General features: G+C 43.9%; 1 protein-coding gene across 3 annotated transcripts in view; it reads right to left on the bottom strand.

Annotated features, from left to right (window-relative positions):
- SUSD1 (sushi domain containing 1) overlaps positions 1 to 26,480 on the bottom strand; it is a 222,483-nt gene that overhangs the window by 160,608 nt on the left and 35,395 nt on the right. For all 3 annotated transcript variants that reach the window (XM_029614451.1, XM_029614437.1, XM_029614445.1), the window contains 4 exons: positions 23,949 to 24,125; positions 22,666 to 22,842; positions 19,103 to 19,282; positions 4,802 to 4,975 (listed from right to left, as the gene is read on the bottom strand). In XM_029614451.1, coding sequence (XP_029470311.1) covers positions 4,802 to 4,975; positions 19,103 to 19,282; positions 22,666 to 22,842; positions 23,949 to 24,125 — 708 coding nt within the window. The remainder of the gene's footprint in view (positions 1 to 4,801; positions 4,976 to 19,102; positions 19,283 to 22,665; positions 22,843 to 23,948; positions 24,126 to 26,480) is intronic.

The raw sequence follows: 26,480 nt of genomic DNA, 5'->3' as shown, positions 1-26,480 counted from the left end.
CCCTTATTGACTAATTGAAAGTACAGCCCAGGCATGGGGTTGTCACGCTACCCAGCATGGACTCTTCTTCCATTAGACACTGGGAAGGGAGGAGAGCTTCCCAGGCACTCAGGGGGGGTTGGAAGGGGGGAGGGGGGATGGGAACACCATACACGCTCAAGACAGAATCTAGTATTAGGCAAACGATTGGAGGGACTGGATACTATCCAGTGGAACAATGCTTTGTCAAAGCTATGGGAACTGAACTTTATGGTCGGAGGAGTTTGGTCTGTGAATAGCTTGCTGGTACACCGAAAAGCCAATAGCGCTGCACCATATGGGCAAATGAGAGGGGAGTACATCGGATGGCATCCATGACTGCGTTTAAATTTGTAACACTTAATATTAAGGGGGTAAATTCTGGGCGCAAGAGACAGCTCCTATTTAAAGAGCTGGACCATTTGCAAGCAGATGTGATATATCTCCAGGAAACACATCTCAAGAAATGATACGAGGGGCTGATTCGGTCCAATAGATATCCTCATCAGTATTAGGCAGCAGCGACAGCCTCCACCAAATATATTGGGGTGGGCTAATAATGCATAAGGATTTACATCATGAGGTACTTAGCGCCCACTATGACATCAAGGGTCAATATGTGTTGCTCGTGGTAAAAATGGGGGGGGGGGGGGGGAGACTAACTCTCCTTAACATTTACGAACCTAATTTACAGAAAGAGGAGTTTTACGCTACATTATATTCCACAGTAGCTACCAAAATGAGGGGAGTGTAATTATGGGAGGAGACTTCAATGTTACAATTAATCCCACCTTAGATACGTCTACCGGGCTGAGCGTGGATTCCAAGCGTACCAGGCAGGCCCTAAAAAATCTAATGGAACTTGTGTCAGGGGTGGAGATCTGGAGGTATCGGTATCTCTCCTCGAGACGTTTTACCTTTTACTCCCATCCCCATGACAGCTACTCTAGAATCGACATGTTTATGATTGATAAGACAATGTTACATGCAGTTAGCGCAATGGAAATTGAACCTATAGTGTGGTCAGACCATGCGCCCACCTGGTTCCAATTGAAGCTGCAGAATTATGACAGAGGTCAAAGATACTGGAGGCTCAATGATTCGCTATTGGAAGATGGGGAGTTTACGACTGAGATTGTGAAAGAGATCCAAGACTACCTCAAACTTAAATGACACAGGGGACACCGATCCGGGGACAGTGTGGGAATGCTTAAAAGTAGTATTGCGTGAGACATTTATTGCTAGAGGCTCCCACCTTAAGAAACAAATGGGAGAGGGCACATACTGAGCTACTCGGACAATTAAAACATCCTACTAGCTTACACCATCATGATAGCTCACGGAACCAGATTGGCCAAACAATACAGGATGTTCATAATCAGATAGCTGACTTGGACTCCACTGTAATTGCTCACCAAATAGAAAGAGCGCAGCAGAGGTTCTTTGAGGGGGGAAACAAAGCGGAGAAATATTTAGCACAAACTTTAAAACACAGACAAGCCCAATCAACCATATTAAAGATTAAATCCCCAGAGGGCACTTTGCTGATGGATAAAACATCCATCCGTAGCCGATTCCATCAGTTTTATTCTCTTCTCTTTAGCATGGATCAGTCGATTGAGGGTAGCGAGATAGATCGCTATCTAGACGATATCCCCTTACCTGAGGTGACATCCTCTCAAAGGCAATTTCTGGATAAAGAAATCACAATCAGGGAAATTCAAGAGGCTATTAAAACACTGAAACTTAGTACCGGTAAGTCTCCAAGACTCGATGGTTACACTCCTAAGTTTTATAAATGTTATGCCACGCAGCTGGCACTGATATTAGGTAACTATTTCAACTCCCTGCGATCGGGGAAAACATTGTCTGCGCAGGCTAATACGGCAGGAATCACAATCCTAGCAAAACTAGGAAGGGACCTGGCAGTATGTGGGTCCTGTCGGCTGATTTCGCTTTTAAATATTGAGTCACTTTACCCTCCATTGCCTCAGGTACAAAACTTAGATTGTAAACCCTCTGGGGATAGAGAAATACCTACAGTACCTGAATGTAAACCAACGTGATATCTCAGATCGAATGTCGGTATATAAAAATAATAAATAAATGTTAAACTTTTAGCAAAAATATTAGCGAACAGGTTAAACTGTTTCATAGCACAATTGGTTCACCCAGACCAAGCGGGGTTCATCCCTGGGAAGGACTGCGGCGGACAATGTCCATAAAATATTAGATAACATATGGTTCGTGAAAAAAACCCAATATACCTACATTAGCATTGTCGGCAGATGCCGAGAAGGCTTTTGATATGGTGCACAGGTCATACCTGTTTAAAACCCTGGAGAGGATGGGCTTTGGGGGACATTTTCTTCAATGGCTGCGGCAGTTGTACAATGCACCCAGAGCTTATATTAAAATAAATGGGGGATATTCACCTACTTTTACGGTGGGGAGAGAGACCAGACAGGGCTGCCCTCTGTCGCCCCTGCTATTCTCCCTGTTCTTGGAGCCTTTTGCGATATGTGTTCGGCGTAATGCAGATATTACTGGAATAACGGTAGGACAAGTGACATCGAAAATCTCCTTATTTGCTGACGATATCCTGATCACACTGACTAATCCGTTTAAATATCTTACACAACTCACCCGAGAACTAGAGGCCTTTGGTGGGGTATCGGGTTTACGTATTAACTGGGAGAAATCAGAGATTCTCAACATCAGCATCCCCCCACAGAGAGGAAAAACATCTACAACCACAGTTCCAATATCAATGGGCAAAGAAACAGATTAAATATCTGGGAGTGATAAGCGCGATCCAGGATCTGTTCCACATAAATTACCGCCCTTTGTGGACCAAAATTATCAAGGCAATGGAAGAATGGAATCGATATCACATATCGTGGCTGGGCCGCATTGCAGTGGTAAAAATGATACTGATCCCTAAATTTTTATATCTCTTTCAAACATTACCCATTAAGAGTCCTCTGACCCAATTGAAACTGTGGCAGAAGAGATGCATGTCCTTTATATGGGCCAGACAGCGACCATGGGTGGCAAGGAGGATCCTGTGCCAATCCAGGGCACATGGGGGGTTAAATGTCCCAGAGATAGGGAGATATTTAGCGGCACAATTTAAAAAACTAGTGGATTGGCACAGGTGCCAACACCCTAAGCAGTGGCTCCAGACTAGCCAAGAAATTCTTGGGCAGGTATCGTCAAAAGCTTGCTGTGGCAGCCACGAAAGACGTGGATTAAAGATACCAAGACATTACTACCCCCCATCTATGAATATATCACTAGAGCTTTGGATACAGCACAGGTCTTGCTTAAGGGGGACGAGGGAAAACCATGCAAGTACCAACCTATATACCAACCACACCTTTAAGCTGGGCTACGAGAACCTGGATTTTCAAGAATGGAAGGATAGGGGGATTGGGACATGGGCACAAGTCTGGAGTAAACAAGGGCTACGACGACAATATGACCTACCGGCTTCTGCAATTTTTCCATATGCCCAATTGCGTCATTTTGCCCTTACCTCCATGATTGGAATTCACCTACAGCAGGAACCATCTGATTTTGAAGTATTATGCAGAAATGCAGGTAAGACATCAAAATTACTCTCTGTCCTTTACAAACAGCTGGGGCAAAAAGAGGACTCGAAAGCCACACATGTTAGAGCCTGGGAGAAAGACCTCAACCTCGATATGACAGTCCAGCAATGGAAGGGAATTTTTCAGGGTATAGGGAAGGGATACATAGCTGCTCACCTGATAGAAAATTCTCTCAAGCTTCTACACTGGTGATACATGTATCCACAAATATTACACCGCATCCAACCTTCTATCTCTAGCAAATGCTGGAGGAATTGCAATGAGGAAGGCACATATATACACATGTGGTGGGATTGCTTGGTTATTAAAGGAGTATGGGGAGAGATATTCAAATGGTTGGGAGAAATGGTGGAGGGGACGCCTCAGATCATCCCTGCCCAAGCACTTTTAGCCGTTACGATTAAGAAATGTTCGCCAGACGATAATAGAATGGTACACCAAATTTTCACCGCTACAAGATGTGAAATAGCCAGAGCAATGAAAGCCCCCAGAGTACCAACTCAAAAAGAAATACAACAAAGAGTTGACAAAATCTATTTATTATCCAAAATAACAGCACATAAAAATAAAAATATACATAAGTTTGAACTTACTTGGCGGGCATATCACACATGGAAGAATAATCTTACTAATCAGCAGCGAGCAGATAACGATTTACATTCAGGAACATAATACAATGGTATTAGGCTACCCAGAGTTGAATGAGCGTAAGTACTGGATCCTTCATCCCATGTGTAAAATAGTACTACTTTTGCAGACTGGAGCGTGGGGGGGAGTTATACAGTTTGAATAACTATTAAGCAAACTTGACATGATTCAGTTGCACTTGTTCTACATGGGTATATGGATATTTATGTTGCTTCTACTTTGCTGTTTTCTGATACACCACATGTACCATAATCAGTTTTGATTGTTGAGTGGTTCATTGTACAAATGTATTATGCTTAATAAAAAAACTTTAAATTTAAAAAAAATGAATATATGCACCATCAGGTACATCACATCTCTTCCCTCCCTCTTCCTGAAATTTGTTGCATTCTGTTGTACTTTTTATGGTGACTGTAAAGCGTTTAGGGAAATATTGGTATTAAATACAGTAGTATATTTCTCTTTGCTTTCCTTCTGTGCAGTAATTCAAGTCAAAGTCCCTGAGGCTGCTCAGACTTTACCTGTGCATGTGCTCTCTTCCCAAAGGCCATCCTCTCTGCACACAGAAATATTCTTCCCGCTGGTAGCCTCAAAGCCCTCTTTACATTCATAATACACCACGCTTCCTAGACTGGAGTTCCCGCTCCATACCAGGTCAGCATGTTGGATTCCCGGAGGGGTGCCACACTCAATTTCTGCAGCAAGAGAGAAGAGAGACATGTGTACTTCTAAGGAAGAGAGGTGATTTCCAACAACGTAATGAAGACATGAGTTGGCAAATGCCAGCCTGCCTGTACCAGAGAACCAACTAATATGGTAATACTTGCACATAATTGTATTGCAATTTAGAAAATCTTCTGTGTGGTCTAGCAGGCATTACCAAACATTACAAGGCCTGCTGTGTAGCAGTCTGAATGCAATTAAATATATTTTTTTTATAATTCAGGGCAGAGGGGGAATGAACATCTCTCTCTTGAATTCCATTCTGTAATAGTGATAGTAATCCTATCAGTGGGCTTCATTTCCAGCTAGTTGTCCTTCAGGCACCAGAAATATGAAGATACTAGTCTGATCGCTATTGGTCTGATTTCTTGCTTTAACATCATATTATGCATTTTCATCACATTATGCATTAACTTTTCCATTTTATGGAAGAAGTAATTTGTTAGTTATAATATACTATATAAATTATATATATATATTGTGTGTTGATTGTTTTTATGTATTCTTGGTATATGGTAAATAATAAACTATTGACTTGGGGTTTTTTCTTATATTTATCGCTATTTATCTCTGTTCACAGCTTTGGTATTTGGGATGAATTGCAGTCTATTAAATAATAAACTAAACTGAACTAGAGCCCGCTATAATGAGCACTATTACTTAACTGATATGTGTTAAAAAAAAAAAATTATATATATCTATATATAGATATATATAGATATATATATAGATAGATAGATAGATAGATATAGATATATAGATAGATATATAGATAGATATATTTATTATATGTTGGCTCTAGATGTGGGCACATCACAGAAATTGTGTGCCAGAGTTTCAGGAGAGAGGAAAGGAAGCCGCAGTTACTATGGTGACCCCTGTGGGTGCAGCGCTTAGTGGTTCAGTTTTGCATAAGGTATTCTTCCAGCCCTCAGCCAGCGAGGGATTCAGAACTTACTCTACATGCTAGTCGGTGATGGGTGATTAAAATGAGAAAAACTGTATGAGAGAAGATTTGACTGTTCATGTTACTCAATAAGAACATAAGAACATGCCATACTGGGTCAGACCAAGGGCCCATCAAGCCCAGCATCTTGTTTCCAACAGTGGCCAATCCACTAAAGAGGTTAGGACTTTTCAGCTTGGAGAAGAGACGGCTGAGGGGGGATATGATAGAGGTGTTTAAAATCATGAGAGGTCTAGAACGGATAGATGTGAATCGGTTATTTACTCTTTCGGATAATAGAAAGACTAGGGGCACTCCATGAAGTTAGCATGTGGCACATTTAAAACTAATCTGAGAAAGTTCTTTTTCACTCAACGCACAATTAAACTCTGGAATTTGTTGCCAGAGGATGTGGTTAGTGCAGTTAGTATAGCTGTGTTAAAAAAAGGATTGGATAAGTTCTTGGAGGAGGAGTCCATTACCTGCTATTAATTAAGTTGACTTAAAAAATAGCCACTGCTATTACTAGCAACAGTAACATGGAATATACTTAGTTTTTGGGTACTTGCCAGCCTGCAAGAACACTGTGTCAGCTGCTGTGTGACAACTGTGGAGTAACTGAAGTATGGAGGATAAAGATCCTCCACTGCCCAAGAGCCGACAGTGATGAGGCCTGATGTTGCTTGGGACCAGGCAGACATCACCAGACTGGCTCCCACCCCTGCACTGCCTTGGGTTGCTGATCTTATATACCAGTTATCTAAGGATGATCTCACATATCTTAGCTTCATTAGAACCCAGGTACCCCAAGACAAACCGTGGCTGATATCCTGGCTCAGAGCACACCTGACCTGGGAGTCACTGCACTGTGGTCACAGAAAAGGTTTGTTTCTCAAGTGACATTTCAACAAGAGGGAGGATTTGAACAGCTACTTGCTTAAAGTTAACAAGTTGAAAGTCTGTAGTGCTCGGTCACACACAGAGCTTTGCAGCAAGTGTCTTGTATGGGCATCCAACATTAGCAGGCCTCTCCAGCATAGAGAGAGAAAGCTAGGCCCTGGCACTATGGCTTATAGACCTAACAGTCCAAGCCACTTATCATGAGCCAACGCTGTCACATCCCCGACAGCCCCCTTTGTCAGTGGTGTTTGCTATAAACACAAAGCCAGAAAGGGACTATAAAAAGAAGCAGCACTCATACCTATGAGCCAACTGCCAAATTGGGTAAGTATAAACGAATCATGTGCAGCTTCTGGGTATCTGGCAACCACGTCAAGGATGTGCAGTCGAGCATCACAGACCACTTGCACACTGATGGAGTAGAAGATCTTTCTGTTGCGATAGATCTCCTCCCTTCCATGAGGTGGGATGATGGCTACGTGAGTGCAGTCAATATCTCCCAGAACATTAGGAAATGTGGCAACAGCTTAAAACCCTCTCCCAGTATAGAAAGTCCTGCTATTCACGAGGGAATCTTATGTAATGATTAATGCGGTCAACTACAGCTGTTATGATCTGGTCCAAACAGCAGGAAAAAGAGGTTTCGGACATTCCCCAACAAGCCTGACTATTGTTTGGAAGGAGCCAGATGTCATAAAATGCAGGGCACACAATAGTTTGGTGAAGTCTGGTACAGCACAGGACCTTTCCATGACCAGATCCAGAACACCTCTGAGTTCTTGATACAAATCCATGATAGCCTGAGAGCTGAGGCAAAACCTGGTAACCACTCGTTCCTCTGGCATCCCCAGCAATGCGGTTCATGCATGAAAGATGCGCTCCCTGTACCGCCTGTGTGCCCTCCTGCGTGGCAAGGCCTGCCGTCAGCCAGGGCACTCCAGTGGCAGGGCTTGCGGCTCTGGCTCCTGTGCAGTTACTTCCCTAGGAGGCATTTGAACCTCTCTTTCCTGTTGTAGTTCTTATTGTTGCTGTTGAGCAGCCCAAAGGAGCTAGTATCCTAATACTGTAGCTTTCTGAAGACAGGGCTGGTAAGAAAAGGTGTTTTTATTGTCCCAGAAGGGCTGTGCAGGTGTGTCAGAGAGAAGGCCTCATTTTATCGCACGTGATAATAGCAGCAATAATTGCCTCGATCTGTGATAATGGCCATTATGGCACGATAAAAACTTTTTTCCCCCACCACAAAAAAAAAGGTATTGTAATTTCCCACATTAAATCCAGTATTAATCTGCATTATTTTACTGTGAAATGTGGTAGGAGTCCCTCATTTGCATAATTTTCTAGCTTTTCCATGCTCAATATCATATTTGCATGATAATGCGTGACCCGATAAACATCACACGTCTATCGCACATTAGACCCTGTTTATCGCGCCATACTGCTCTAATGCGGCTTATTGAATGACCCTAATTAGTTTGTGCCTGAGGCTCTGGAGGATAAAGTTACATGCCCAAGGTCACAAGGAACAGCAGCAGGTTTTGAACCCTGGCTTTCTTGGTTCAAACTACTAGTCTACTCCTCTAGGCCACTTGTTTGCATGGTCCTTCCTTTGGACATTTTTTTCTTGCAGAAGTTGCTGGAAATTCATTCCTTGGGCAAAGGATGAGCTGCTTTCAAAGTATTCAAAATCATCAGATCTGTAGTCTTTTTGTAACCGTTTGGCCCTAATTTGGTCCAAAACTTAAATCTGGCCCATAGCCTGGCACATGTAGGAGTGAATTTTCAAAGGAGTTATGAGTGTAAAGTAAGATATATCTATAGGGAGACCCCCATTTATGCATGTCCCTTGGTAAGACAGGGGTGTACAGAAGGCTCTGGGTGGAGGAGACCCTGGAAGTTACTAAGGTATCTGGTTAGTAATAATGTTTAACCACTGGATGACACTGGTGATAGTATTTATTACCTTATATAATGTGATTTGAGAAAATGTGTGTATAGTTCTTTAAAGGTTTGGGTTTCTCCTATGGGATGGTAGAAAAGAAGAAGTGGGCAGTATAAAGGGGGAAGGTTTTGCCCTTTCCCTGCCCTTGCTCATATAGGACGGGGATTAGAGACCTCCCATTATGTAACTGACTGTAGTACCCAACCTGTGGGCTGGGAGTCCCAAGGAACTTCCAAGGGGAGTGGGGCCCTACAGGGGATCTTTCCCTTAAGGGGAGAGGCCAAGGCCAAGAAGAAGTGGAGTGGAGTCTGCCTCCTTTATGGGGTTTGGACTGGAATGGAGGAGCATGAGCCGGAGGCTGCATAGTGGCAAGGAGTGGGTCTTTTCTTCCCCCCCCCCCCCCCTAGGAGAACTACCATGCAGCCAGGAGGAGAGGTGAGGAGATGGGTAAGTCACAAACACCAGATCTGCCTAGGGTGTCCTTTAATGTGCTGAGGTCCAGAGAACCAGTGTAGTGAGAAAGTAGAGGTTTTCTCCTCCCCCATCAAGGAGCTTTCCATAGTGGCGAAACAGAGAGGCCAGGGGCTTGTGGGTGTGGCGTGGTGTTTTCCTCCTGCAGAGGAATTATCCAGGAGAGGTGCAGAGCAGGAGCACATATGGGCTGAGCTCATGTGAGGGTATGCCCAAGAGGTCCTTGATGCGCAGTGTCCGAGAAAACTTGCACTAAGTTCTGGGAGGTGAAGAGTTGGAAAAAGGTCCAAGACCCCTGGAGGAATGAGTAATGTTTTGGGAATTGTGATTATGTATTTGATGCCCACTGGATCTATTATGAAGTGGACCCTTGGCTGGCTAAGAGACATTGAGAAGCCGCTGGGGGAAGGCCTACAGCGGAGTCCGTAGCCGGGAGGCAGATCAAGACCAGGAGACCAACTGGAGCTTTACCACTGGAAGCCCAAGGTCCCCCCCGGGAGGAGTCCTTGGGACCCGAGCTGCTTGGACTTAGGTGTGGACTCCTGGCGAAGCAAGGAACAAGGAGAAGTCCGGGTCGAGGCAGGCAGGAGAGAAGCATAGTCAGAGGAAATCCAGAGGTCGTGGCGGGCGGCAGTGAGACTTGAAGAAGAGACTGACCAGTAGTCAAGGCAGTCAGCGGAACAGCGAAGACCGGAGACGAACCAGGAATCAAGGCAGGCAGCAGACATGGAGTACCAGAAGCGAAGCTGAAGTCAGGAAGCAAGAAGACAAGCCAAGAGTAAGCCGGGACTGGAGCGGAATCAGGAACAGTAGGATCAGGGTCAGGAAGAGCAGGACCAGGACCAGGAACAGGAACGCAGCAACTAGTGACTCCAGAGAGTGAACCACGTTGCAAGGCAAAGCATGAAGGGCTGCAGTGGCCTATATATATAGGCCAGAGATGCTGACGTCTTGTTGGGGGCCAAGGTTTCCTGCCGCGGCCCCTTTAAATTCAGTGCCATCGCGCGCACGCGCACCTAGGGGCAGAGTCCCCCATCTGGTTCGGCGGCGTTTCCCTCGTGGCAAGAGAACGCCGCCAGGAAGCCTTGCCGCAGGGAGACAGAGCAGGGAAGAGCCGGACAGCAGCCCCAACTTCCATGGATAAGAGAGAGGGGGGCCCGGTGACGGGTTTCCCAACAGGATGTAAGTTTTGATATGGCTGTGTGAACACCTCAGCTCTCTCTTACAGCTGAGGGAGAGAAAATATAGTGTATGAGCATAAAGGTAGAGCACTGGGCTCAGCAAAAAACTGTACTATTCACTGTTATGGAAGCCCATGAATTTCTGACTCGTTCAGTATCTACGCGAAAGACCTCCTCGCTCATGTTTATAGTTTTGACTGGCTGGATATTCCAGAAAACGAAGTTCCTGTTGTATTTGGAATTGGATGCAATGTGTCAGTCTCCACTGTTTTGCCAGCCTATTCCTATGGATGGAGTCAGAGATCATGGAGGGGAGTGAGGGTTTTTTTCTGTCACTGTCTTTACAGTACAAATGTAAAAGTAGAGTACTGGTAGACTGCAGCTGCCCGCTACCCCCCCCCCCCCCCAACCCTCCCTAATAAATGGAGAACAAAGACCTTAGGCTGGTGACCCTCCCTCATCTCCCATTCCCTCCCACAGATATCTGTCTCACTGCTGCAGATCCAGGCTGGCAGAAGGAGGAGGAGGAGAGCTGCGCTTACTCAGGCTGTATCTTCTTCTCCCTTTCCTTTATCCCAGAACCTCCCTCTCTCTTCCTCTTCCCCGATCCTCTTCCTTTCACCTCCCTCCATCCCCAGTCCCGTCTTCCTCCCCCATCCTTGAACTCCCCACCCTGCGCCAATCATCAACATCCTTTCCTCCAGCCCAGAAAGAACACAATTTATTATACAAACACCAAAGCAAAGCTGGAAACTACTTTTGTTTTTAAAATGTCAAATAAAACGATGATGTGACAGGGCTGCGCCAGCCACTACCATTGCTCCCAGGTAATTTTCCAGCAATGGGCGGTGGATGGGGGTTTTGATACTTTTTCAATCCTTCCCTTGCCATAACCCCACCTTTTTGGGGGGAGGCTCATGTGGGATACAAAATTCCCCATGAGCATGTTCAGTTTTCTGCAGGTTGGTGGATTGGATGAGCTACAGATCATCCCTGCATTTTAGGCAACTAAGAGCGACTTGAAGGCGCTTAGAGATCATTTTTCCATCTTGACCAGCTTATGCTGGAGCTGCACTCTAGCTATCCTACCGTCACTGGGGAGGATACATTTTGCTATGGATGAAGGTGCAAGAGAAGGGAGAGTAGTGAGAAGATCTAATATTTTTATTGTATTCATATTTTTAATGTTATATTTGATCTTTGTGATTTTTGGCCTGGATAACTTCTATTTAAGTTACAGCAAACTGGTGGTTTTGATCACCACTCTGGACTTTGGATTTTTTTTTGTCTTTTGCCTGGGGCACTGACAGAATGGATGGACACGGGTGTGATTTTTTTTTTTTCTTTTTACCCATTCTATTAATTTGGGCTTCCTTGCTGTTATATTGGACACTCTTGCACATGGTGGTGGATCATTGAGCTGCAGTGTGAGCCTTTGACTAATTGTAGTGACTGTCCACGCCAGGAGCCCAGGAAAATAGCTTCCCCGGACCCGTGGCATCTCTGGTTGATGCTTAAACTGCACAAACGGAAGATTCAAATTTTGCCCAATGTACTGCAAAATTGCCAAAGAATTTCAGAAACTCTGCCACGGAATTTTCTGACTCTTGCAGCAAAATCTACCCCAAGCTGCCGCAGAAAACTGCAGACTGTGTCTGAGACCTGCTGCTCCCTGTTTTCCAATCTTCCTGGGATGAGAAGGGCGACACCACCCAACATAGTCTTAGGGATGGCAGAAACCTGAATCCATTATTGATCATCCCTTCCAAACGTGGCTGATGCAATTGTAAAGTAGACTGGGAAGCTGTTTGGATGAATGAAGCTATATAAAGACTGCTATTATTATAAAGAGAAAGGAGGAAATGAGGCATGAAAATAGATAGCAATTTCAATGTTCGTTCATCTATTCTGCAGCAGTTCCTAGAAAAATCTTTCATTTCTTTGGAAAGTTGTGCAATTACCCTTATTACATACTGTAAATGCAGAATATTCTAAGAATTTAGCATTTAAGTTTTTCAAACCACAGGTTGAACACCCCTTACTGTGGTTTGCCTAATAAAGCAATTCAGGAGAAGTACTGGAGTTTTGGTTTCTGAATTCAGCTCCCTTCTCTGGGACAACAGAAGCTGGGGGCTCAAGAGAAGCAGCGAACAAAGCCTCCAGGAAGCACCAATTGCTTAACAGCGATAGCTGCGGGCTGTTTAAGTGCAGAGCTATAGAGGGCTCCATAGTCCATGCCATTCAGCTGGATGACTGCCACTGTGATGGCAGGGGAAAGGTGCCCAGCCTGATGGCTCAGTGGCAATGCTGCATGCTAAAATGCAGGAGACCCACGTTTCATTCCTGAGCTCCTTAGGCCGGCTGGAGCTGGAGATGCTGAAGAAATAAATGGCATTCGCAGTCCTTGTGGAGTTAGGGTGGCCAAGCCACTGCACAATGGTGACACCTAGTGGCCAGAATCAAGTTGCACACATACCAAGTTCCAGAGAAAGCCACGATCTGTAACCTCTGGCTAAGGACTGTCATTGCAATGGTTGGACTAGATGTGAGGGGGGGGGAAGGGTTAAAAATGGGGGTACAACAGACAGCGGGGCACTAGAGAACATGCTGCCAGATGTGCGTAGGGGGTTGTAGCCACAATAGTGGGCCCCTTCCCTGAAAAAACGTCACGGCTTGATGAATCCAGGCCTTCAATTGTGAGCCCACTGGGGACAGGGAAGTACCCACAGTATCTGATTGTAATCTGCCTTGAAGGGCCTGAAAAGTGGAATATAAAAATTAAAATAAATAAAAATATGGAAGAGATACAAAAGTGGCTGTGGCAATGACAATGATTCCAGTAAAATGCTGAAAAAGGGAAAGATTAGGAAACACAGGGAAGACATAACAAAAGCAAATAAGCAAAGTAATCAAAAATCCCTAAGAGAATGTCCCCAACCACACCCAAATACCCTGGGAGATGAGACTGATGTACTGCACCAGCCACACGACATCAGGATGTAATCCAAAGTCAGGAAGCACCCAGAGTTCTCTCCCCCGACCCACACCAACTCTCAAAGGAATAGAACCAGACCACCACAACCTTAAAAGAGGGGAGAGGCTGAAAAAGAGACAAAGAGGACTCAACCAAGATAAAGAACAACAAAGGTAGGAGAAAAAAGAAAGAAAGTACCCTGAACTTTACCCTCCCCCCAGGCCAACCCACAAAAAATAAGCAGATCATATGAGAAGGGAGAAAAATGATGACCGAAATGAATAAAGATTTCTAAAACGTGTAACACCCATTCTCTACAAAAGCAAATGAATAGAAAAGAGGATATGCATAAGTATAAAAGAGAAAAATGGAAGTATTCATACATGCACACCGGACAAGGAAAGATTCTCCCAACTATGTGGTCCTGACCCCACCAGTAAGTGTAAATATAGCTCAATGCAGAACACTGGCCTAAGACACTTAAAGTCATAATACACCAAAAAAGCAGACAGCACAATAGTACTGAAGAAGAAAATTCAATCAGGTGTGGATTGGTCCATGTTTCCCTCCAAGTGATTGGAGGAGGAAAGCAGCATCTTCTTCCTGAAACTATGATGAGAGCATCTTCTGTCAGAGACCTCTGACCACTTCAAAGCCGAAGGAGACGAGAGATCAATTTCATTCTGCCAGCTAGCTAACTGATCCAACACTTTCCCCCCTTCAGTCATCCAGATCCACAATGCCATAGTCTTTACCAAGATGTGAGAACTGTAAGTTAAAAGGGAATCCCCAGCGATATCCGATGCCTTTATCTCTGAGTAATGAAGTGGATGGAAACTCTTCCATCGTTCCAGGGTATAGTGGGAGAGGGCCTGGAAAATGTTATTCTTCTCTCCCTCGAAAAACAATTCTTCATGATTGTGCACCATGCTGAGAAGCGCTTGCTTGTCTTCAAAATAATGTAGACAAGCAACAATGATTCTAGGAAATTTATGACCTTCCTCCAGTAGTCTTCTAACTCTGTGAGTCCTGTCGAATTTCACAGGACATTCAGTAAAACCCACGACACAAACACAAAGCAGTTCATTAGGCAGTTTAGCAGTCTCTTCTTGGGCCTTCCCTTCTGAGACGCTCTGATATTACTCCTTCACTGGCAGTTCTCCAAGTCATCCTGATGTTCCTTAAGCTCCATAGTAGTTTTCTCAGCCACCTTCGTTCTTTTATAAAAATCCACTGTCAAATCAATCTGCTCCCCGAGATGGACTTCATTCAAAGCAACTCTCTCAGACCTTTAATCTCTTCCTCGAGATCAGAGATAGCATTGTTAACACCGGATCTAAGGAATATGATTTCCCCTCACTAATTCCGAATCTTGGATTCAACAACTGTGATTTCTGGGCCCTGTTTTGATTCTGTCACCATTTTAGCAATTGCCATTTCAGCAGGGCCTTCAGATGGTACAGTGGATACCTCAGAAGATCTGCTATATTTAGCTAACATAGCTGATTGCAGAAAAAGAGCAGAAAAATGAAAACCAGTCCAGTTAAAAAAAATATCCTGCTATCATAAAAAGAGACAAAGGGACACAACATGACTGTGGATCCAAAGAACCTTGAGAACCACAAACAGGCCAGGTTTTCATTGTATGCAAATCTATCCCATGCTTATTCATTGCGGGTATCCTGAAAATCTGGCTTTTCTGTGCCACTTTAGGACTGGAGTTGGCCACCACTGATCTAAGCCAATCATTAAGAGGCCCTGGGTGAAAAGTCAGAGTCCAGCACATAAAAAACAGATTGGAAAATAGCACAGAGAATCATGTGGTGCAAAAAAAAAGAAAGAGAGATGACAGTCATGGAGACCAACGTATGAGACAGTACTTGCAGTATAGCAGTTCAGCAGCTCCTCAAACAATCAGGATTGTTTCTAGGATCGGGGCCTCCGACTCAGGCCTAACACTCTGGGCCCAAGCAAGGAGTACACACAGACAACCGTGCAGGACAGAAGCGCTCCAGGTAAAGTACAGCCTCAGTCATGAGCCTTTGGACAGGAGAAACCTAATTGTGCCTCAGGGCAGACGGCCTGGCCCACACAGCTAAAGGCATTTACCGTATTTATTTGAAAATTTTTATATACCAACATTAGTAGAGGAACATCACATCGGTTTCCATATAACCGTAAATTTACAAAAAAACTCTGAACTGGATTAATAATAGTTTAAAATAGGGTAAAGGAAGGGGAGGAAGGGGAGGGTTGTCAGGAAGAACATTGGTAATAAATAACTGCTTATATTATAACAAAAGCGCGAACTAAGATAAACAAAAGGATCAGGGAATATGAACATAAGGGCAGGAAAAATATACAGGGAATAATATCTAGTAATAAGTATTAATGAGGGATAAAGAGACTAACAAAAGATCAAGGCCTGAAAAGTCTATACAGTGTAGCATGGTATAATGCGGTATAGTAATTACAATCAGATTGCTGTGAAAGGCAAAATTTACAATCTGAAAAAAAAAAGGTGTAGGGTGGAAGGAGAGATTAGAGGTGTAGGGGATGGTGTGATAGAGGGAAAGGGGCTGACTAAAATTGCAGAGGTGGAGGATACTGGGAAGGTATTGAGATAGAGCATGGGAAGGGCAGGGAGGGTAGAATGAGCTGTGCTTCCTGAAAGAGGAGCAGATCTAGTATAAGCTTGTTTGAAAAGTCAAGTCTTTAGGTTTTGCTTAAGTGGGCTTGGTATTCCATATTGTGGGAACAGCAATGGAGAGCACACAGCTTTTGGTGGAGGAAAGGTTGGTAAGTTTAGACGATGGGGTGTGAAGGGCTGCCAAGTATTGGTTTCTGGTGGGTTTAGGAGAGGTGCAAAATAGTAGAGAGTCACTGAACCAGAGCATGTTTCGATTGTGTAGGGATTTATGGATGAGTGTAAGGGTCTTGTAGAGGATCTGGGATGTGATGGGGAGCCAGTGTAACTCCTTGAGTACAGGCGTAATATGGTTATTTCTGCGGGTGTTAGTGAGGATATGGGCAGCAGCATTCTGGAGCTTTTGTAGGGGTTGTATGGTATTTTTGGGAAGGCCTAGCATGATAGCATTGCAGTACTCAAGTTTCGATAGTATGGTGGATTGCAGCACGAAAGTCGTTGAGGTGTAGTAAAGGTTTCAGGGTTTTTAGGGTGTGAAGCTTGAAGAAGCCGTCTTTTATGGTAGAGTTAATGAACTTTTTTAGGTTGATTTGATTGTCTAACAACGCCCAGATTGCGTACATGTTGTGAGAAAGTAAAGTTAGGGGGTGGGGTGAAGATTGTGGGGCAATTGGTGTTTTGGTGCAAGATTGCTAAGAGCTCAGTTTTAGAGGGGTTGAGAGCGAGGTTAGTGTTGGAAAGAAGATTGCTGATTGCATGGAGGGCAGATTCCCAGGTCTTAATGGCGTTGGGGAAGGTGTTGGTCACAGGTATAAGGATCTGCACATCGTCCGCATATATGAAATGTGGAAGACCGAGTTCAAAGAGGAGGTAGCAGAGGGGAAGGAGGTAAATGTTGAATAGGGTAGAGGACAGGGAGGATCCTTGTGGATCACTTTGCGTTAGATTGATTGGATTGGATTCCTTGTTTCCAATTTTAATTTTGTTCTGCCAGTTGCTTAGGTAGGATGTAAACCAACGAAGTGGAACTCCAGAGGGGCTTTTACCATCACAATTGAACACCTAATTGAACACCTCGAATTTCTTCGAGGTGTTCAATTAGGATGCTGTGGTTGACAGTGTCAAAGGCAGATGAAATATCTAGGAGGGCCAGGATGAATGATTGCCCTTTGTCAAGGCCTTTCAATATGGTTTCTGTGCTGTGGTATTTTCGGAATCCAAATTGTGATGGTAAAAGGATGTGATGTTCTTCTAAATACTCTGTTAATTGCCGATTAACTGTTTTTCCTAAGATTTTTGCTATGAATGGTAGGTTTGAGATGGGGCGATAATGCCGAGAAGAGGACCTAATGCAGCTCAGGCACCATTCGTGCTCATTATGGGCCCAGGGTAGGCCTCACTGAGGCAGGGAGAGGTTCAATAGTGACAGGACTGCAGGAACAAAGGTCTCCAAGAAGATCAGCAAAAGGTGAGCACATTAAATACATGTCGATCAGGGACGGGTTTACAATTTTGCCACCTCTAGGTACTTTTGGTGCTTTCACACCCCCCACCTCCCATAAGAATCTCTTACGGAGTAGCCGAGGGCTGTTCTCAACTGAATAAGATTCAGCAGAGCTGGAAGGCAGCAAATCATAGCCAGCCTACTGCCCCTAAATGTCTGCTGCCCTAGGGACAGACATAATTGGTGCCTACTGACAAATCCAGGGCTGATGTCAATGCCCCCATCAAAACAGAATGAACAGCAGCAGGGGCAGATTTTAAATGCCATGGATGCTATCCGATACTCTTTGGTTAGGGCATGCATTTCAGATGTGCTAATCTCCTTGCTGCACTGGATGCCCAACAGTGAGTAAAACCATGTGCTAGGCTGGGCGCACCTTATTGCACTGGCCTTTCAATTTGTTAGGAAAAATGTGAAATTTATGTTGGAGATTTTTTTTTCTCAATTCTGCCAGGCTCCAATCACATAATATACCTTTCAATGATTAGTTCGGTGTGTTTTTGGGAGTTGTTAAAAGTACATGCCACACAGCGTACCAATGGGTCACAGATACCCTGTGGGCCGGTTTTTGAAAAAATCCCCCCGGAGCTGTTATTTGCCTGCAATCCGTCCCGGACCAACAGAAAGAAAAAACAAACACTGGCCATAGGAAGGAGGAGAAATAGGAATGAGCAGCCATTTTAGCAGCCGCCCTCTAACGCACCCCCCCCCCCAGAGTTTTAAATATCTTGCCCTGCTGAAACACTCTCAGCCAGATATGTCATTACCCAGCTGAAACGTAAATGGATAAAAAAGCAAGGGCAGGGCATTCTGGAAGAGGGGCTTAAACTTACCCAGCTAACTCTATTAGTGCCAGCTGGATAACGTTATCCTGTTATCTTGTTAACAGTTAACTCTGCTCAGAGAAATGCACTCCTAAAGTTAGGCGGATAGCTAAAAAAAAAAAAAAAAAAAAAGAAAACTAGCATTGTCAAACAGGTACTGATCCCTCTCCTCTACTCTGATTCCCTTATCCAAATTCTCACTTCCCTAATCCCCCAAAGTGTACTGCTGGTGTGAATAGAAAGTGCAGTAGAGTTGATAACTCCCGGCATATTCTTATAAATGCTATCCGCTTCGCTCCAGGTGAAAAGACCAATAATTAGTCCCTTCGCTGCCAGCTCACAGGGGCACCAATCCTGTTTCGGAACTGAGTAACTTTATCTGCCTAACTTCAGCCAGATAATTTTATTGAATGCTGGCAGTGAAGGGACCAATCAGTGGGTATTTTCACCTGGAGTGAAGTGAATACATTTATCCTAATTTGCCGGGAGCTGTCAGCCTATTGCATTTAGAGGCCCATATTCAGCTACTAGACAGCTAACAAAGATAGCCAGATAAACGTATCCAGTCAACTTCAGTGAGAAACTCATCAGTGCAGCCATGCTGCTAACTATACCTGCTTATATTTAAGTTAGCCAGGTAAATTTTAAATTTCTCCTTAAGCGGATATGACACTTAACAATACAAATTCTGTGCCAGCTCTCTGCTTCTGTACCTTTGCAAAAGAAAGCAATGGCTTCCCAGGTCTGGTTTCGTGTGCACTGTGAGTGATTCTTGCTCCCAACATCATAGAACCCATCTCTGCATCTGTAGTGCACTACACTTCCTAGTCTTGTGCTGTTATTCCAGATCATCTCTGTGTTGGGGATTATTATTGGCTTGCCACAGTCTATTTCTGAAAAAAACAACAGTGCACTTCTCAGTGATAACAACATATAAAAGTAGAGTGAAAAGCAATTCATGAGAAAATTAAAAAAAAACAAAACAACATTCTAACACAGAGCAACTTCTCTGATGAGACACAGATATCGATTCCCAGTTATATTTAGTTATCAAGCTTTGCTTTTTGGTGTATAGCTGCCTCCCATGGAAGAATTCCTGGTAAATGAGCAAAAACAAACAAAACATCTGAATTAAAAAAAAAAAAACTCGCTCAGACAAATATGCTGGCGTTTTCCAGGTCATATCTAATGGTGGGCTAAATTTTCAAAAAAGGCTAATGCACCTAACACAAGAGCTCCATTAGTCCCCCTGATCCTTCAAATGTAAAAAGAAACAGCTAGGTCAGCTCCTGCCCCCAATCCCCCTCCCACCACTCAAGAATCCACCCAAAATTTACTAATGTTGACCGGCTGGCAGGACACCACCTTACCTCCTACCAGTAAGCCCCACGTGTAAGATCCCTCCCTAATTTTAACCGCACTCACTTTTTACAGTGAGTAAAAATAATTTTCTGTGCAGTAAGGGTGGGCAATATTCAAAATGTATTTTTATCTATTGATTATTGCACCCACTGAGAGGAATTTTGAAAGCCATTTCCATGGGTAAAACAGTTCATTACCAGTGAAACCAGGCTTTTAGAGAAATGCCTGCCTGATATGGGGATAGAAGTGCACACATGGGATTCCTGTGCACGTTAGGGATGTGAATCGTTTTTCTGACGATTGAAAATATCGGACGATATTTTCAAACTCGTCAAATATCGGGGAGTTCCCGAAAGCGATAGGAAAACCCCACAAAATTTTCATGTGGTTCTCTTATCATTTTGGGGGGGACGGGAAGAAAGGGCACACAAAAACAACCATTTTTAAAGATGGCGCCAGCCGTCCATTACTCCTACCATGTGACAGGGGCCGGCCAATGGCAATAGCCCCTGTCACATGGTAAGGGCAAAGGGCCATTGGCGCCATTTTGATTAGTGGCAGCCGACGGCCCGAGAGTAGGAGATCACTCCCGGGACCCCCGCTGGACCACCAGGTACTTTAGAAAAGTTTTTTTTGGGGGGGGGAAGGGGGGGTCGGGAGGGTGGGGGATTCTAAATAATTTGATTTAAAGGGTCGGGGTGGGTTTTTTGTTTTTCGGCTCGGGTGCAGCCAATAAAAAATAAAATGTTCGGACCACGGGAAACAGAATTTCCCGATGGTCCACGAAACCGAAACAGATTCTGGCACCAATTCACAATCCTATTGCACGTGCTATTACTTGCAGTAAGACGAAGCAGTCTCTGGAGGGCAGAGATGGCTGATAGAGCAGTTTGTACTAACGCACATGCTTTGTAATTTTCAAAAGTATACATGGACTTTTTCCCAGAAAAACTACCTGCACAAATTGGGAGCTGAGAATGAGTGCACATAGTTTTCTTGAGATAATTTTAAAAGTGAAAGGAGGCATATATCTTCACTTTGAAAATCTGGTGCAAAATCCACAAGATAATTAACTTTGCAGTAATGTGGGCAGTTTCAAAATTAGGGGTAATATTTTACTTTAAATACACACATACACATGCTTATTTAAAAGTACATTTTCTTTCCTTCATAATTTCTTTTATTAGATATAAAGGGCCCGATATTCAAAGTGCATTCAGTGCTATTTTGCCAGATAAGCGGGACTTATACAGCTAAGTAGAGTATGCTGAATATGCGCCTACGTTCAGTGGCCACCGCCTAGGAGTATAAGTCCCTCATATGATTAAAAGTTACATGCACAGAAAGTAGGCGTGTATTGGGCAGAGCAAGTTAGCCGTATAAGAAATAAGGCTAACTATCAATATTCGGAATTATGACATATATATGTGTAAATTTAGATGCCCCATAGAGCAGATCTAAACTTAACCAAGTAGACTTATCTGGCTAAGGGGCCCATGCAATACACTGTGCTCAGCTGAGCGCACTGTATAACCCGCAGTCGGACGCAGATTAAATAGGCACTAATCCACCCCTTAATGCAATAGGGGGATTAGCGCCTATTTAACACGCGTCCGACGCGGAGTGAATGCGATAGCGCTCAACACATTAATTTGCATGTGAATGAGGCTATTACTCATTCACTCCGCATTAAAAAAAAATAGTGTGTCTCAGACGCACATTTAGCTCTCAGGTATTAACGCCTGCCTGGAGCAGGTGTTAATAGCTGAGCACATGTAAAAGTACAGAAAAGCAGAAAAAAATGCTTTTCTGTACTTAAGTAAAAAAAAAATAAAGAAAAAAATATCTTGGCAGATCGCCGAGTTATGAAGACAGACACCGGTAAACTCGGCATCAGTTTTCTTAACCAGCCGTCTGCCAGTAATGAAAACGGACGCCGCAGGTTCGTGTCAGCTAGCACGACCCCCTAATTTGCATATAGCATGGCACCCCCTCCTTGCGGAAGCCATGCACACATTAAGAAAGTGGGCGCAGACATTTCAGCGCCAGCTCTCCGTGCTTTTTTTTTGCATTGGCCCCTAAGTGTGTGTATATATGCATATATTTGTCAGCTTCGCTACATCACTGAATATACTTGTACATCGTAACTTAGCCGGATTAGTTACTTATTCGGCCAGTTTTGAATGTCTACCCCACAAAGAAAAGAGTGAGTAGCATTTCAAAGCATAACGGACTCCAAATTCTATTCATCAGTCCATAAATTTTCTGAAATATCTAACCACTAAAAACCAAAGGACGTTTTAACATGCTAAAAAAAAAGATCAAACTATTGCCCTACCTGGAAAAGGTTTTAATGGAATGGGAATAAAATATATTGCTGTGTTTAGGTTCTATTAAGGATTAAAATATATCTGGAGGAAACACCCCTTCCCCTTTCTCCCTACCACCATGAAGGACTATGAAATTCAGCCTAGTTGTTTAAAAATAAAAAGTTAAATGCAGTGTTCATATTGAAAAGTGGCTCTGAAAGGTGAAATACTCCCCCATAAATAAATGACACTTAAAAAAAATAGCACTACATATCTTATGCAGGAGAAAGTACTATCCTTTTTAAAATTCTATCATTTTGCCTTTGCATTCTGCCTAGGGTGATAATCTAACACTCTACTTGCCTGCCAGGGAGCCTGTACTTCTGGACATGATCCCTGCTAAACTGAGCAGAGGATAAAAGGACAACCTAGCGAGTGTCACCCAACAGCATCCAAACCTAAGGAGAAAGCTTTTAAGCAATAGTCTCTTGCCTTTGTACGTTCTGAAATGCAGAGAGGTGAAAGGACACACATGTCTTTCAGTCACTTCATTAAAAACTCTGTACCCATTGGGCTTATTATTATTATTATTATTTCTTTTTTACCTGTGCAGTCAATAACTCCTTCCCATTCTCCTTTGGCATTACAAATAACAGTTTGTTTCCTATCTTCAGCGACATAACCATAATGGCATTCATAGAAAACTGTGCTTCCATAGGTTGTGTTGCTGCTTGGTCTTGGTGTTGCATTTGAGACAGAAGGTGGAGCTCCACAATCTACAGCTAAAAAAAAAAAACCCCCAAAAAAAACAGCAACGCATATAAATCATGCAAAGGCAGATGATGGCGCATACCTTAAGAATCAGGACCGGATAGGCTAACTGTAGGTCATTTCGCATGAAATGAGTTTTAATTCATACAACATACGTTAAATGTGTGGAGTATCCAGCTATACCATATGAAGTTGGGTTTTTTTTAAAGATTTTATTGTACTTTTGGTGCACTGTGCTTGGTTGAATTCTTTGGTGCGCTCTGCTGCCTGCAGTAGTTACCATGTCAGTATCTGTCTACCCAGCAGCCATGAACCAAGTGCCTCACCTTGGTGTTGCATGCTGTCTGCACTCCATTCTCTCTATCTAATGCTTTTCATAAGTTTACATGCTCTTCCCCTGACAGCATCTGCAGCTTATTTGATGGGATAATAATACAGACATTTAAAAAAAGAACCTGCAATGTACTGTGCACAGTTTCTAGCCTCTCCATTCTTGGCAATTAGTAACACACACTTTGATTTTATTGAAAAGATTATGAAGTCATTTAAGTTTTTTTTAAACAGCTCGTCTGTAATTTCAAGGCTCTTCCGAGGCCCCTAATGTTTACAGAAGTGTCACACCGCACTTCTTACTTTGCTGGATCTAATTCGCCCAGGTTGGCTAAGAGATCATAAACTATATCAGTTCCAGTAGTTGTGTCAGTCCTGGAGAAAACTGGAACCTTTGCTGGCTTCATGATTTCTTTCATAAATTCAACAAAAGAACTATCATGCTGTACATGAACTTTCAAGGTCACGCAGGTCCCTTCTTCAGAGAGGGGCATGAGGCAGCCGCATGTCCAGCATGCGCTATAATGTTTCATTGTGCATGCGGTGTGATTTCTGATGCTCTCCCGAGGGATGCAGCAAATTGCAAAGGGACCCGCATAAACAATTTCAAATACAACAGCTTCAAAGTAATATACTTAAGTGATGCACGGTGCATGCTAATTGCTTGGCATATGAACTTCTGAAATATGGACACTGCATGGTGTGTTTGATATTTTACATTCCATCGGTGTAGACGAAATGAAGAGTAACTGCCAAAGCAAACAAGATATCGTGCAATTTCTTTTACCTTTACAATGTAGTGTAGGGACTTCCCAAGCTCCATTTTCTGTGCAGACCACACTATTTCCCCTTTCACTATAAAATCCTTCCTTACATTCATAAAGAACCTCACTTCCAAACACTGTTGTGTAGTTTCCTGTAATGAAGCTGTGAAGGATCTCTGGAGGATCCCCACAGTCTATCGCTGCAGAATACATAAAAAAAAAATCCACCAATTAAAACAAAATCACCTTCATCTATTGCCATCTTTATAAAACAGAAAATCACTTACACACACACACACACACACTTTGGGTCATATTTAACACAGGACATAAAACAATTAGTACTAACAGAAGTCCTCTGTGACCATCAGGAAAAGAATGAAAAAATTAATGAGTGGACTTAATAGCAATCTACCACCAGCAATAAAAACACACAGCAACTTTGCTCATGATGATGAAGTCCAAAGAATGACTAAAGCCATTCCTGAATAGTTTGTACACCTAGGAAGTCCCACTCAAAAGCAGTAGGTCTCGTCAGTTTAATGGCAATGCTATTTCCTTGTTGACTGGGCTTGTACACTTTAGTGGACTTTTACTCATTACATTAGGCTTTCAGAAGCAATCAATTATGTCATTTCTTAGTGAAATTTTAGTTACATTACCTATCGGGACCTTACTCACTAGGGATTCCATTAAGCTTCCTGGTGAATGCTTTTAAAGAAAGAACTGTCTATCGTACACCCAGCAGTGCCTGCAAATTAGGGGCGTGCAGGGATTAAAAACTGTGGCTGTGTTTTTCAATTCATTTTCAGGAGGTTTTTTTCCCCACGAATTTCGGTTCATGGAATGTTTGATTCATTTCATTCATGTGAAAAACACGAATCAAGCATTAAAAAAATTACCCCCCCCCCCCCCCAAAAAAAAACAAAAAAAAAAAACAAGACCTCCCATCCCCCACCACCCTCATACCTTCAAAAATGCTGGGACCAGGATCCCCCCACCCCCAATTTAACTGGGTCAGGTGGGGGTGCACCTGCAATGCCTAGGAGGATGGGTCCCGACACCAAGACCTCGACCCAGACCTGATACTGGGGCCTAAACTGGAGGCCGGGTTCCGACACCAGAGTCCAGGTCCTGACACTGGGGCTTTAGCCCAGACCCTGGCCCGAGGCCAGGTTCTGACACTTGAACCTCAGCCAAGGATCTAGCCCAGGCTTGGAGCCCAGGCCTCACAGCTCTGATGGTGGTGTTCTCTTCTTTCTTCATAAACTGATGCCGTCCACTGGGGTCACACCAGAGTCAATTAACTCTGGTGCATTCACCCCAGCAGACAGTGCCATTTTGATATACGGCACTGTATGGCATCGGGACCTGACCAGGTCCTGGCCTAGGCTGAGGCCCAGGCATCAGGATCCAGCCTCTGGGCTGGGCCCCATGTTAAGCCATCGGCACCATCTTGTGCTCTTACCATGTGACAGGGGCTGACCTATGGCACCGCTAGCCCCTGTGACATAGTAGGTCAAAGGCTATCGGCGCCATTTTGATGCGAGGCAGGCCACACAGCCCAACGGCACGGAGGGACAAATCGCTTGTGGGATCCCCGCTGGACCACCAGGGATGTTAGTAAGTCTTGGGGAGGGATCGGGATGGTGGGCGGGGGGGGGGGGGGGGTTGTATTTAATGTATTATTGTAAATTTTAATGCTTGGGATGGGTTTTTTTGAGCTTCGTTTTCCCGCGTTGTTTTTTGGGCCCGTTTCGTTTTTCCCCGTTTAGTTTTTTGTTCGTTTTTCCAAAAAACTAACAGAGGAAAAAAGAACTTTACCCCAAAGCGTCCGACTCAAAAAACGACCCAGTAGAAAAAAGCGAAGCTCATCTCTAATGCACAGTTCTAAGACCTTTTAACCCTAATCACATCAAGAGAGTCTATTTAGATATGCTAAGTAACACACGGGTAGCAAGCACTGTGATGCGTGTGCCTCAGGAAGCAGGATTATAGAACAAAGAAAGAACAGGAAGTAATACCATATAAGGACAAGGAGGGAATATTGGTGTGAGAAAGATAAGAACTGTACAAAGCTGTGCTCATCTGGCTGGCATCTTTTTTCCGCTACTTTGCTAGCAGCAGGCAGAGACTAGATCCCAGGACCTACAGAACTCTTGGTACTTTATTTGCTTTTAAACAAGGCTTCTGTAGTTTTAACTTTTACTCCTCTCGATAATAAAAGTTCTTTACTTGTAAGAAGACTGCCTAAGTTGTTTATTTAAGAAAAAACAATATTAACAGGCCCCAATGTTGGGACCCAGCCTGACGGGCTTCTTTGGATACCCAATGGATCAGGTAAGTACATTTTTTCGGGGGGGGGGGGGGGGGGGGAGGGGAGGGCGCTCAGGTCTCAGCCAAGGCCCTGGTGACGCACTTGAGCCTAGCCCATGGCCCCTGCTTTGAGCCTCAGGCCGTGCTCTAGGTAAGGCTTCGGCTTTGGGCCTAGGCCTCAGTGCCGTCATCGTGCTGGGGCATAGGTCACAGCCCCTTCTTTGGGCCGTGGCCTATGC

The sequence above is a fragment of the Rhinatrema bivittatum genome, chromosome 1 (assembly GCF_901001135.1).
Source record: "Rhinatrema bivittatum chromosome 1, aRhiBiv1.1, whole genome shotgun sequence".
Taxonomy (NCBI): domain Eukaryota; kingdom Metazoa; phylum Chordata; class Amphibia; order Gymnophiona; family Rhinatrematidae; genus Rhinatrema; species Rhinatrema bivittatum.
The sequence above is the reverse complement of the archived record's forward strand: the minus strand, read 5'-3'. Positions and strand labels throughout refer to the sequence as shown.